We start from the raw sequence: 14,420 nt of genomic DNA, 5'->3' as shown, positions 1-14,420 counted from the left end.
CTGGTTCAGGATTTGTAATCTACACTGCAGATTTCTAGTCACAATAATCAATGGCTTACTATATGCTTAATGAATTTTGTGACCTTTAGGAAAGCATATGTGGCTTAACCAATTTCAGTGTATTTAATAATTTAAACTTCGGAAGAAAACATTTACTTCGTTCAATAGAGATGAGAATATTTTATCCGCCTGTGATAAGTGACATTCTATTTCTTTGACAGGAGATCAGTCTTAATTACAAAGCCATTAATTTTTTTTGTTTGAATAAAGAAACGTATTAGAAAGCACCTGCCAGTCATTGGACCAAAGAGGCCAGAAGAATAGAATCAATACTCTTATAAGCCAGCATGATCACTTAAATAAAAAATTTAAGACAAAGCATGTCTGTATTCAAATGTAGAAGACATTCAGTTTTTGCAACAGGACACAGGATTCTTGGACGATACTAGTAAAAGTATGAGTAAAAGCGTTTTAGTAAAGTTTCTGTCACAGCAGCATACATTTTTAGGTTTTAACTACTGAACCTTCAAAAGTTGTCTTTTCTACTGCTGTATTTCACTATAACAAATTTTTTTAGAAGTATGAACTAGACAAACTAATGTCTCTTTTGTCTTCGTATACACTGTGAACATCATAGGCAAAAAATTGAAATTAAGACACAATATGGCTCCTTAGAAAATGAAAGTGACAAAAAGACTTCCACTCCACAAAAAAAAGTATTGTCTGAAGAATTGTGTTCAAAACCAAAAAAAGATATCACTATTTTTAAAATTGCAATGAGAAATACAACTCTGAAAAGTACTAGTTTACTAAACTAGGCCTTACTTGTTGTCATATAAATTGAAGACGTGGGTTGTTTTTGTCCTTTAAGGAGTTCCCTGTTTCAGAATAAATTATTTATTATGCTTTCAATGGCAGAGAGTATGAGAAAATATCTATGGGAGTACACTGTGATTTTCAACTACTTATTTCTCAATTGAAGTCAGTGCTTTGTAGTATTTTCACAACTGACTGTGGAGAAGTGCTTCTGTTTTAAAAAGAGGATTACAAATTTCTAATGATGAATAGAAAAGTACAAGGAAACCCATCTCAAATTTCTAAAGCTTCACTGAATTCCAACCACTCAATCATACACACTGCACTTCTTTAGTAAATATCCCTTTGAAAACAAAGCAATTCCAAAAAAAAAAAAAAAGCAGCCTTGCTCTCAACTGTCAATTTTAATTGAAGACATTGAGGTAAATGTAAAAAGAAAAATAACAATCTGGGTAAATAAAATTATCTTTTGCAGAACTGTCAAAAAAACACTATAGAACATGTAGTCAGCGCAACACCAAGAAATGGTTAGTAGCCTTACCCCAGGTATAAAGGTAAAGACGTTGTATTTTTGATTTTTTATGGCATTTTTGGGGTATTTTTCTTCACACTTTTCAGGACACCCAAGCCACACTGTGCGAGCCTTCAGCTCTTTCTTTCTTCGGCAAATGTTTATAAGCCAATCAGAACAACTGAAAAGAAAAACAATTGTTTACTTTAAAACTAAACTTTACTATATGCAATTACTATTTCCAAACCTGGAATCCTAAAGGCAAATACCAAAGAAAAACAGGCTTAACAATTTTTGCCACACCGAAACAAGCAAGCATGATGTTGACTTGTAATATTTAGGGCAATTGCACAGTATTCAACTCATTCAGACATATACATACATAAAAACTTGCACATTCTTTACAGGAAAGCCCAAGAAAATGACGACAAGTTTCATTTGACACAGGTTCAAAAAATTCTAGTTAATACAAGTCTGCATTAGCAGCAACTAAATTCTCTCACCGTTAAATAATTAACTGATCCATCATACCTTACAGTCCTTTGGCTCAACTCTTTATCTTGTATGACTGATACTGAAATTATGCTAATGATTGAAGACGAAATAAGGCTTCTGTTAGATAAAGTTAGAAAAATTTCAACAGCTTTGTATACAATTACCACATAATTGGTAAATCTTAGTTTCCTCCGTAAGACTGCCTATAGCAGACATAACAGGGAAGCATACCTAATGCCACACTGTCAAATGTTTTCAGCCAAAAAACCCAACGATATAAATGCAGATCGCACAAAGATCAGCAATGGTGAACTTCAGTTCACAGGAGGAAGGAAGAGCGTCCTTGCCTAACCAGCTTACAAATCTGCTGAGGAGGGTTTAAATTGTGTGCAACAAGATAGACAGGAAGAGCTCACAGCCACCTTTAAACAACTGCAATTTGGCCAAGGACACAGGAATGATGGGATGAGATCACAATGTAGGAGGAACAAAAGGCTGTGAGGCTCAGCAGACTTTTAAGTAACAACAATAAAACAAGAAACAAACATGGATGCAACTCAACTCACATAATATAATCAGCCTAAGACTTGCTAGGACTATCCACAGGGGCAGATTATTAACACAGATGAGTACAGATGGGTTGGAAAGAACTGGTAGTGTGGAAAGAAAAGCAGGTTTGCCATATATCCTTGTGTTATATGCCATATATACTTGTTTTATAATCCCATAAGTTAAAGGAGAATTTCTCTGCATTTTTTAATACTAGGGGAGGTGCCTTAATCATGTTGGGAGTGTTTTAGGCAAGTGAATGAGGAAGACGGAGCAGACAGGCCTTCTGTGAGCACCTACTGCAGCTGAAGCACAGACCTAGCTGGTCACAGTGGATCTCAGCTACATCAACAGGTGAAGTTGAAGGTGAAGGAGTGTCACACATTTTCTAGTGAGGTTTTTGAATATACTGACAATATTTTTGATGCAGAAAAAAAAACGTAACCATTAGGAAGCTCTTATAAATTGTATTCAAACCAACAGAAAGGATTTTGCTGAGAACAGGAGAGGAAAATTAATTGTTTCCTGGATGAATTCTGTATAGTCAACCTATTTGTATGTATTTGTACACACCTGAAAGAAAACAGAGTCATAACAAACACTGACATGTCAAGAATAACTTCTAAAATGGAACTAATTTCCCTCTGAGAAGAGCCAGATGCACTACTGCTTGAGAGTACATGTCCTCTCGACTCCTGGGGCTTTGAGCACCCTGATCCAATGAAAGATGCCCCTGCCCATGGCCAGGGAGGTTGGACCAGTTGATCTTCAAAGGTCCCTTCCAACCCTAATCATTCTATGATTCTATGTCTCTAATAAAGCTTAGCTCTCAGGATATTTCTCGTAAGGAAAGTAAAAGAACATATTCTTGGAATTGACACACTTGGAAAACTCATAATTGCAGAGTAGCTTGTTATAAATCCAAAATAATTTCAGTGAAGTTCTGCAAAGCTTTATCTAGAACTTACTGGGTAATTGACTATCAAATATTTCATTTTACAGACAACAAAAAGCTAGAAGAGACAGGAGTACATGCAAAGAGGAGAGGAGATTTCAAAGCTGTCTTGACAGATTGGAAAAACTACTACCTGGAAGAGACAGAACGCAGTTAAATAGGCAAAAGCACAACATAGTACATTTACACAGAAGTTATCAACTACACAAATACAGAATTGAAAAAGAGTTAGTAGATGGCAGCTTAGAACAGAAGGACTCAGTTACTGCATGAGAATGATATACATGTGCAAAAAAAGGCATATATCTGGTCAGCGTGGACAGGCATACTGCTAGCAAGTCATGAATGTATTCCTTTTTCTCAATCCAGTGCTAGCAAGATCTCATTTGGCTTACAACACCATTTTGAATACGAAATTTCAACAAACAGGCCACTTGGGAAAACAAAGACCACACACAAGAGCAACAAAACAATTACAGGTCTAGAAAGCAGGGCAGGTTTGTCTACTAGATACACCAAAAGAAACAGAATTGTTCAGAGAAGGCTGAGTGTGGACCTAATATGGTTTCAAGTATGTAAGAAACAGCTGCAAAGGGGAAAGGGAGAATTATTTTCTACATCCACCATGATTAAGTAATGACGGACTTCAACCGTGGCAAATAAATAAGGCAAGGGGGATAGACATTGAGTAAATGCTTCTAGCAACTAGGGTGGAAAGAAACACTTAAGGAGGCTGGAATTGCTACCACTGCAGGTCTCTAAGATCTGGTTAGATCAGACATAAGTGATAGGTGTAATTCATCCTGTGCAGGCAAGGAATCGACTGGATGACTTCTTAAGGTCCTTTCCTATTCTGTTTTTCCACAATACAGAACGATGGTACATACAAATATGCAAGGAAGGAAGGCTGATAGTTAGCTTACATCACCACAGTGCCACTTAAAGTGTTCTTGTCTGTAGCTTGCATTACCCCAGGCCTATTACAAACTGATTTTGCCAAAGAACAAATGGAATTTGAAGTTGCAGGCTCTTTTTAAAGAGAAACTAGAAGTTGTGCAATAGTAAAATCATTCAAAGCAACATTGACTTTGTTATGGAAATGCCACTACACCAATACTCACAAGCTGACATTTAAAACACTTCAATTTTAAATGCGGGATTCTTAAGATTTCCTCCCTGAAGCTATCGCTATGGGATGGACATCAATTTGGTTTGATCCTATGTAAACATGCATTTTATTTTTGTTACAAATACAAGCCCGTTCAGCAACTTTTTCCCATCCCTTTTAAATAGCGACAAAGGATTATTCTATTGTAAAAATTGTAACAGCGTTGCAGACCAACATTCAAAATTCAGCCCTGTTATTTAGTAACATACACGCCTGAAAAACCAAGTTACCTTGATCGTTACTTAAATTTGTCTTTAAAGCAAAATGAACAGCAGTCTTTCCATGTCATGGTTCCACAATCAGTTTAATGGCTGTGAACCTGCTGCTGCTGAAATGGTGAGTACCACCCTCCTCCCACAACAGAGGTGTGGATTCTTGCCCCTTCCCTTGTGCTGACACAACTACTCATGCAACTGCACGGGTCAACCAGATCCACAAATTGATCTGGCTGTAAACTAACACAGAATAAAAAGGGGGACTATTTTCAGTTAGATCCACCCCTTATCTTTAAAATCTATGAACCTGTAAAAACAGTTGAAACAACGCAGGCTATGTGCTTGCAGGAGAAGGTGGAAGGATTCCACTTAGTGCCAGCTTGGATTTACACTTGATAAAACTGCTCATGGAATTAAAGCTTTAAACGTATTAGTTTCCAGGGCAGGGGGGTGGAGAGGACAATACAAACGGAAGAGACAGCTTAGCTGTACAGTGAGAAGTGTCAAGACAGATCTGTGGCCAAAAAAGTTCCAAGGAAGATAATTTTTTCTGGGGAAAGTGAACAAGCATGACAGATTCTGTCTACAAGCCCGTAAACAGAAATTTCCTGACAGCCTTTGAAATCTTGCTTTGCTTAAATCAGTTGTTGAATTCAAACTGTAAACAGACTGAACATTTTACTAGGCACAGTCTCTTTTGTAGAATAATTTCGTCAGACACTGAGGACTTTTCTACTGCTAAAATTAAACATTTGACTAAAGCAACTGAATTATACTGCCTTCCTTGCCACAGAGTTTCCCCTTCTTGAAACTACTTTTTCCATTACAGATTGACAGAGAAGCTGAAACAGATGCCATAATGACCATTAGTTTATGAAATGCCAAAAAGTACAAACACAAGAATGCTGCCTGACTGGGAAATAACTGTGATACCTTTGATAAAAGGTATTTGACTGACACAGAGCTAACAACACAAGTTCTCAGATGCAAGAAAATCTCAGATGATAGAAATATTGCAGGTTATACCCAAATCAGTATCATAATGGTTCAGATGAGTTTTACTACCTTAAAAGTAAAAATCAGTTAGGTTCTGCCATTTACAGTCTCAGCAGTAATCACTGTTACATCACAGGAAGATTAAGAGGTGGACATGCTGGCCTCTGAAATCCTAATCAATTTACATTAATTCAGATTTTTAAGAACAATGAAGTCTACCTGATATTTTTGAAACTCAGATTATCAACACCCAACACCCACTCAATCTGTTCTCAAATTAACATTCCTCAATACAGAAGCTATTTTTGTGCAAGGGTATAGACCCTTTCATGGGATTTTTGTACCCAATAAATTTGTATGAAAATAACATCAGGAGATAAATCAGAATAGCATTCTCCGACCTTCAAATATTCTAAAAACATAATGTAAGATGTAGCATGATCAAGACACACTGAAATCGTTAATGTAAAACCACACCTTATGCTATGGATTCAGCGATTAAAAATCACATTCTTGTTCACTGATTTAAGCATTTATTTCAAATGCCCTTGCCTAGAAAATACAACACATGCACAGAAAGCTCTTTTTCTAAAGGTAGCTATAAGCCATGATGCCTGTATCAATACAACAGATTGTATATATGGAGAAATTAATTGATAAAGTAACTTTAAGGTATAGCTATTAAATGGCTTTTTACCAACCTGTTTCCTAACGTACTTTTTATTTTAAGGAACAATAACCACTGCCTTCATACTAGTAACTGATGCCATATTAAAAAAAAAACTGGAGTAACTGTTGAATAAGAACCCTTAACTTTTTCATAAATAGAGCCTATCTCTCCAAGTCAAAAGCTAAAGTAAAAGTCTCAACTGACTCTGCAGCTCCAATAATAAAGGCTTTTTTTATTTTCTCTTTTCATTACTTTTATCCTACAAGCTTAACTGCCAGTATCTTTCACAAAACAGCATTTTCATCAGAATGGAAAGATAATATAAGCGCTCTATATTGTCTGCAAGGGTCAGCTTTTCCTTATTAGGTTTTAAGTAGCAGAAACTAGTTCTGCAAAGAAAACATACTGTAATTATTGTACTCAACAGGTAGCTTCAGTAATCAGGCCAAAAGCAACACAGTGGTCATGTCATTCTTAAAAGATCAGCATTTTCCCATGCTTCTGCATAACAAATGCGTTGCAGATTAATTGAAAGCGTACAGGCCATCTTAGAGCCCAAATTAATCCGAGCATTTGATATCCCCTTCACTTCATATGGAAATGCCATTCAATGGCACCATTTTCATAGGGACAAAGTGTTTTTTGATAACAAGTGGAATGTAAATCTCATGAGAAAGAAATCAATCCAGCCCAAAGAACTCCAGAGTATTGATCTATGTGCATTATAATTTCACAAGCTTGAAGAGAATTTGTAAGTTAAAGGGGAAATGATTACAGCCACAAAACAGCTGCTATATCACAAAGTTTTCTTTTAACTGTGCTATGAAAGCAAGAAATAAGCAGTTTCTGAAGTTAAAAGTTATATTGGTTGAATTAAGTCTTCAGTTTGTTCAAAATCAAAGACAACATTTGATTTAATTATGATTTTTTTCTTGCAAATGTAAAAACTTTAAAGAGTTTGCAAAGATTTGCAAATAAAGTTCATGCCATTCAGTTCCAATCAACAAGTCTATTGTCTAAACAGAAGTTAAAAGCTGAATAAAGGATTTTTACGCAATCAATTTTAACATACAGTGAACTTTGTCAAACCTTCTATATTTGCTCCTGCCAAAAGGGTGAAACTTTTTCAACTAAACAGTAAGTTTGTGATGTAGCAACAAAAATCTATAGAATATAACATCCTAAAGCTGCAAAGTAAGAGATGGAAAACTTCCTCTCACAAAAGTGAGATTAATCCTAACAATGCAAGACAGACAAAAAAAACTAGTGGGTATGGGGGGTTTTGTTTGTTTGCAACAAGTAAAGTGATTTTGAACACAAACACAAAACTTTCACTGAGAACCCAGAAGAAATCAGGGGCCCCCCTGAGCTTGGCTCCAGACAAATGCTTAATCTTTTATTGTGTTCATCTTTCTGTCACAGCTTTGAAAAATTTACAATTTAGTTTAAAGCACAAAAGGAAATTCTGGATGTGGAAGCTGAGATTTCAACCTCACCCAGTCTCAGGTATGAGATACTAATTTCCATAAAAACAAGTGAAATTTTAAATTCTGTTCAACTGAACAGGTTTCAGACTGCTATGCTGTATTTAATCTCACATTACACTTAAAAGAATGCAGATTGGCTTCTGGAAATAAGTTTCAGTTGTTTGCATAACATGTATAATCCACCATCACCACACATGAAAATTGTTTTCTCGCATGTTCCTCTCCATTTCAAGTGTGAAGGCATCAACACCCAATTCTATCCCGAACTGGTACTTTACACCACATAAAAAGTGTAACTCTTTCTACTACACAGTGTAAGTAATAACTCCATGTATGACAATACAGTAGCCTCCAGGTTTCCTGTATGATTTTTTGCACGATCCTAGGCAACTTTATGAACAGCAAACAGGCATTTCAAAAACTCTAGTATTCTGTGGGGCCCAGCAAAAATTCATGAAGTTTTATTACAATGAGAAACCATCAAAAAGAATAACTTAACACTGACTGCACATCCCTGACTTTTATCAATAATAAAGCCTCAGAGGCCCAGAAGAAACCTCTCTATCACCATGATGTGTATTCAAATACTCAGAAGTGCTCACCCAAGCTGAGGTTTTTATTCAGCCTGACTGGACCAGTAGGTAAGATACAATGGGATTTCACCTTCTTTCCAGCTAATTTTCCCCATCTCATCTAAGCAAATGTCTGCACCTTTCTTCTGGTAGTATCCTCTGCCTGGTAATATCCCACTGACATTTCAAGCTTCTGCTGGGATCTGGAGGTCTTTTTTTTTAATAGAGATTTTATTTTTACCATGAAAAATGAAAATTATCTGCTATGATGTTCTGTTACAGAAAACACTAATGTGATTAAAATGCCGCTAAGTATAAATACAAGACTGAATGGACTCTTTATTGTATCCATATTCAGTTGAGGAAATCAGCAAAGCAGGTCATACTCCTCTAAGTCCTCTTTCTTAGTGAGGGCTTTTCTTTTACACACTTACATTAGCAGTAAAATATGTACAACACGTAGCAAAATAATGAATCCATAATGCAGTTTCCTTGCTCTTTTCATTCTCAAAAATTCATCACAAATATGGCTCAAGTATTTTAATTAATAAGTTCTAAGTTTGAAAGTTTCTAGGCTTAAGCTCCACTTAAAGCTAAGATGTTTCTACCAATTTTAAAAAGCAAGCAAGAACATGAAGTTTTGCAGTCCTCAGCATTAATGACACTTTCTTGTGACATTCTCTTTGATTGTTAATTAGTTCCAACATAAACTCATCCTGCAATCACCTGCCTCAGTCCAAACACTGTAAATTCTCTGTCAGGGAAGCTACAGGGTACAGTCTTTACTAGTCTACCTGTTTTCATGAAACTTACAGTAATGTAATCACAGTAACTAATACTCACTAGTACTTAAAGACCTGAACTTATCTAAAGTATATTGTTTGAAAGGTATCTCAATTTCAAGATATGTCCAAAAGATTAACAGCCTCTTTAAATACTTAAAAACAGAAACATTGCTTCCAAAAGTCATTTACATATACAAATGGTGCTTCTGCAAATTTTGCTACCTTACTTCCTTCCTGGTACTTTCCAAACATTTATTCCCTATAATAAAGTTAATAATCCATGAGGTTTTGATAAATCATTATAGAAAAAAAAAAATAAATCAACACAGATTGTATTTTTCTGCAAATAGTAAAGCTGTATAACAAAATTATTTCAAAACTAAAGGTGCACAAATATAGCTTTCTGTAGGTAAAACAACAGCATCAGGCCTCTTGGAATTTATTAAGTGCCATGAAAGCCAGCTATGCAGACTTCTACCTAAATCAATTCTAAAATCATCTGCCAAAAAAGGCTTTAATCATTTAAGTTCACAGAAAACTCTCCACTCACTTTGCTTGACTGATTCTCACATTTTATCCTTCAAGATAGAAAAAACCCATGATTCTTAATTATCCTAACAGCAATCTCCACATTTACAAATTTGCTAGTAATTCATTAGAAAGTTACTATTGCAAGGCAAATGCATAGAATAATATTTGTGCTAAACTCTGCTCTATTATTAGCACAAAAATTATTCTAAATAATAACCAAATCACAAGAGCCAATTCCAGCTGTAATTCACTCCAAGGCCATCAGTTACACGTATTCTTTAACCTTTAAAGTTGAAGTGTTAACTAATCACTAGTTAATGAATTTGCTTTTTCTTTTCAGCAACATCAATAAAATTTATATATTTTCAACGTAACACACTAATGCCCTCAAAAGTAAAAGAAAGTTTTAACCCCTCTACCCTGATGTGGTTTTGCATAGAAGTGAGGACCAGGCTTATATGCCATATTATGGACCTCAGACTAGTACAAGTTTAGTACATGATCTCTCTTAAAAGCCTCTCTTTTTCTTGCAAGTCAGCAAAGCAGAGAAATATACAGCAGCAGCTTTTCAGAACCTTTTTTATTAGCTGCTGGTAATGTCCTAGTAGGGAAAATGCAGGCAAAGGAATCAAAAGGTGCATGACAAGCAAATTATTGTGTTCCCGTACTCTGCACATATCACACAATACACAGTTACTATTTACTTAATTCATTTAATAGTTTAATAAAAAGTACTGGTATGCAACAAACCTAGTGCAAAGGAACTTCCAGCCACCACAGATAAACCATTCTAAGCCTCTTCTTCTCTGAGAAATTCTGGCTCTTGGTAGAGTATGGTAATCACTCTCATCATTTTCAAAGCCTTCTTCTGACATCATTAATGGCATTTCATCCAAATGAGAGGACTCATCTTCCACTTGGTACCTGGCAAAATGAAATAAAAACACTAAATAGCCAATACATTATTTTTTATTACGAGGAATCTCCTAAAGTTATGTTAATTTTTGCCATATGGAATTTTATGAGAGAGAGATTTTCATCTAAACGTTTCAAGTATTTGTACTAACACATCAACAAGATATTCTGATTTGAGTTTAAAATGTCTAATACAGCAAAAAGGCCTGCAATCAATCATTGTCAATCATAGTATAAATCATTCCAGGGAAATTCCTGTTTCTTATATAATTTGTACATACAGAGCTGCAACTTCATACTTTTCAAAGGATGCTTTATAAGATTTTGTTAAAAACAATTTACTCAACAAAACTTTATAGCAGATGCAAATGACTGAGTTTGCATAGAAGTACAGACTTCATATTTCCACTGAGCTTCTTCAACTTGCTTTCCTGATGTCTCTTCCTGTGCACGCAGGCCTCTATTTGAGTCACGCTTTCTGCACAACCCATCAGTATCTTAGTTTTAATTACTAAAACATTATAATTCCTTTTATAATTCTACACAAAAGCATTCAGTGAGTCAAAACAGATTTGCCTGTGGGACCTATGGAAACAACACTAAGCTAACAGCGGTCCTTTCCTCTCCAGAAACTATTCTTCAATTTTACATTTCTGGAATGCTTTTTATGCCAAGACAAAACACTGGAATATTCGATAAGAAAATTCCCCTAAGTGCATGTAAATTGAGTATCTTATTCAGTTCATATTTTTATACCATGGGGAAGATGACTGAAAGAAACTGCACTATTACTCAGGTTTCCTTTCACAGACTATTAAAAGGACTAATAAGGATATTGAACACAAAAGCAAAAACTTTTAAATATATAAAAATATTACTCAATACTATTGGTAATGGTAGTTAAGCAGTCTTTAAAGAGGAATAGCTGATGAAAAAAGTATCTGACCAGAATAAATCAAAAGATATTCTGCATATGCATTTTTAAAATTTCGGAAATACTTTACAGTTCCGAAGACTAGTAGACTACCATCAATCTATTCTTTGTGTAATCTGTAATTTATCTACCTTGAAATTATTCTCCACTACTCCCAGTGCAAGAATAATTCCTAGAGCTCAGGAGGGAAAAAAAAAAAAACAAAAAAACAAACACACACCACAAAAAGCAAAACAAGAAAAAGGATTGAGTCACAAAAAAAATTATGAGTGTTTGGCACAGAATCAGTAGGTTTGATTTTTATGAAGCTGTATTGTACAGTCATCTCTTACAATGTGTGTCCTGGGACTGTCCCATTTCCCCCACAGCAACGTAAAAACAATCTATATAAAAACAGTAATTAACAAAACCAAAAATCCATTCATTTTATGTGAAAGAGCAGCTGGAGTGCATGGAGCTCTGCCTGGGGATGGATGAGGACCCAACTGAGAGCTTCTGGGTTAGGATTAAAGAGAAGACAGGTAAAGGTGACATTATAGTGGGTGCCTGCTACACATCACCTGAACAGGAAGAACAAGAAGATGAGGCCTCTTACAGACAGATAGGAACAGCCTCACGTTCATAGGCCCTAGTCTTCATGGGGGACTTCCACCACCCTGATATCTGCTGGAGGGAGAACACAAAAGGACATAAGCAATCCTGGAGGGTCCTGCAATGATTTGACAACTTCCTCCTTCAAGTAATTGGAGGAGCCAACGAGGAGAGGTGGTCTGCTGGACCTCATACTCACCAAGCAAGGAGGGGCTCATTAGGGATGTGAAGGTCAAACACAGCCTTGGCTGCAGTGACCATGAGATAGAGGAGTTCAGGATCCTGCGGGCAGGGAGGAGGGTGGCAATCAAGCTCACAACCCTGGACTTCAGGAGAACAGATGTGGTCAAGAACTGCTTGGAAGACTCCCACAGGATAAGGCCTTGGAGGGAAGAGGGGCCCAAAAAAGCTGGTTAGTATTCAAGGATCTGCTCTTCCAAGCTCAAGAGAGCTCGATCCCAATGAATAGAAGTCAGGCAAAAATGCCAGGAGGCCCAATAGGAGCTCCTTGTTCATCCTGTCCAAACTCAGCCACAAAAAGGAAGCACACAGAGAGCAGAAGTAAGGACAGGTAACCTGAAAGGAATACAGAAACATTGTCCAAGCATCCAGGGACCAAGCTAGGAAAGCTATAGCCCAAATGGAATGGGCCATGGGATGTCAAAGACAAGAAGTCTGTTGAGTACACAGGTGACAAAAGGAAGACTAGGGAAAATGTGGGCTCATTGCTGAATGAGACAGGGGACCTGGTTACAAAGGACATGGAAAAGGCTGAGGTACTGAGTGCTGCCTTTGCCTCAGTCTTTACTAGCAAGACTGGCTTTCAGGAGTCCCAGATCTCAGAGAGCACAGGGAACGGGTGAAGCAAGGAAGATGAGGATAAGGTCAGGGAACACTCAAGCACACTGGATATATATAAGCCTATGGGCCCTCAGGGGACGCACCCATGAATGCTGAGGGAACTGGCAGATGTCATTGTGAGGCCACTTTCAATAATCTTTGATCAATCCTGGCAACTGGGAGAAGTGACTGAAGACTGGAGGAAAGCAGATATCACTCCTATCTTCAAGGAGGGCAGGAAGGAGGACCCAGGGAACTACAGGCCTGTCAGCCTCACCATGCCTGGGAAGCTGATGGAGCAGCTCACCCTGGAAACCATTTCCAGGCACATGAAGGACAAGAAAGTCATCAGGAGTAGTCAGCACGGCTTCACCAAGGGGAAGTCATGCTTGACCAACTTGATAAACTTCTACTATGAAATGACCGGCCTGGTAGATGAGGAGAGAGCAGTAGATAGTGTCTACTTGGACTTCAGTAAGGCCTTTGATACTGTCTCCCCTAAAATCCTCATAAACAAGCTGTTGATGCAGGGGCTGGATGAGCAGACAGCGAGGTGGACTGAAAACTGGCTGAACAGCCAGACCCAGAGGGTAGTCACCAGTGGCACAAAGTCTAGCTGGAGGCCTGTAACTAACAGTGTACCCCACAGGGGTCCATACTGGGTCCAGTCCTGTATAGCATCTTTTAGTGATGTGGAGGACGGGGCAGAGCACACCCTCAGCAAGTTTGCAGATAACAAAACTGGAATGACTGTCTGATAGGCCAGATGGGCATGCTGCCACCCAGCACAAACCTGACAGGCTGGAGAAATGGGCTGACAGGAACCTCAGGAAGTTCAGAAAGGAGAAATGCAAAGTCCTGCACCTGATGAAAAACCACCCCGCACACCAGCATATGCTGGGGGCCACCCAGCTGGAAAGCAGCTTGGCAGAAAATGACCTAGGGATCCTGGTGGACACCAGGTTGAACATACACCAGCGATGTACCTGTGCTGCAAAGAAAGCTACCGGTATCCTGGGCTGTGTTAGGCAAAGTCACCAGGCCAGCAGGTCAAGGGAGGAGATCTTTCCCCTCTGCTCAGCACTGGTGAGGCCACACACTAGACTCCTGTGTCCACTTCTGGGCTCCTCAGTACAAGAGAGACACGGACATACTGGAGAGAGTACAATGAAGGGCCGTGAAGAAGATTAAGGGACCCAAGCATCTCTCCTATGAGGAAAGGCTGAGAATGCTAGGACTGTTCAGCTTGGGGAAGACAAGGCATGGGCAGGATCTTATTAATGTCTATAAATACCTGAATGGATGTTGCAAAGAAGATTGTGCCAGACTCTCTTCAGTGGTGCCCAGTCACAGGATGAGAGGCAATGGGCACAAACTGAAACACAGGAGG

At 37.8% G+C, this 14,420-nt stretch overlaps 1 protein-coding gene across 15 annotated transcripts in view; it reads right to left on the bottom strand.

Annotated features, from left to right (window-relative positions):
* ATP9B (ATPase phospholipid transporting 9B) overlaps positions 1-14,420 on the bottom strand; it is a 175,229-nt gene that overhangs the window by 148,734 nt on the left and 12,075 nt on the right. For all 15 annotated transcript variants that reach the window (XR_015706407.1, XR_015706409.1, XR_015706405.1 and 12 more), the window contains exons 2-3: positions 10,501-10,674; positions 1,358-1,508 (exon numbers count right to left, since the gene is read on the bottom strand). Coding sequence is in view for 11 of the 15 variants with exons in the window: in XM_087765007.1 (XP_087621133.1) it covers positions 1,358-1,508; positions 10,501-10,674 (325 nt within the window). In the remaining 4 variants the exon portion in view is untranslated. The remainder of the gene's footprint in view (positions 1-1,357; positions 1,509-10,500; positions 10,675-14,420) is intronic.

The sequence above is a fragment of the Nipponia nippon genome, unplaced genomic scaffold (genome assembly GCF_047370975.1).
Source record: "Nipponia nippon isolate SJK-2023a ecotype South Korea unplaced genomic scaffold, ASM4737097v1 scaffold_1, whole genome shotgun sequence".
In the NCBI taxonomy this organism is placed as follows: Eukaryota; Metazoa; Chordata; class Aves; order Pelecaniformes; family Threskiornithidae; genus Nipponia; species Nipponia nippon.
This window is presented reverse-complemented; position numbering and strand designations above follow the sequence as displayed.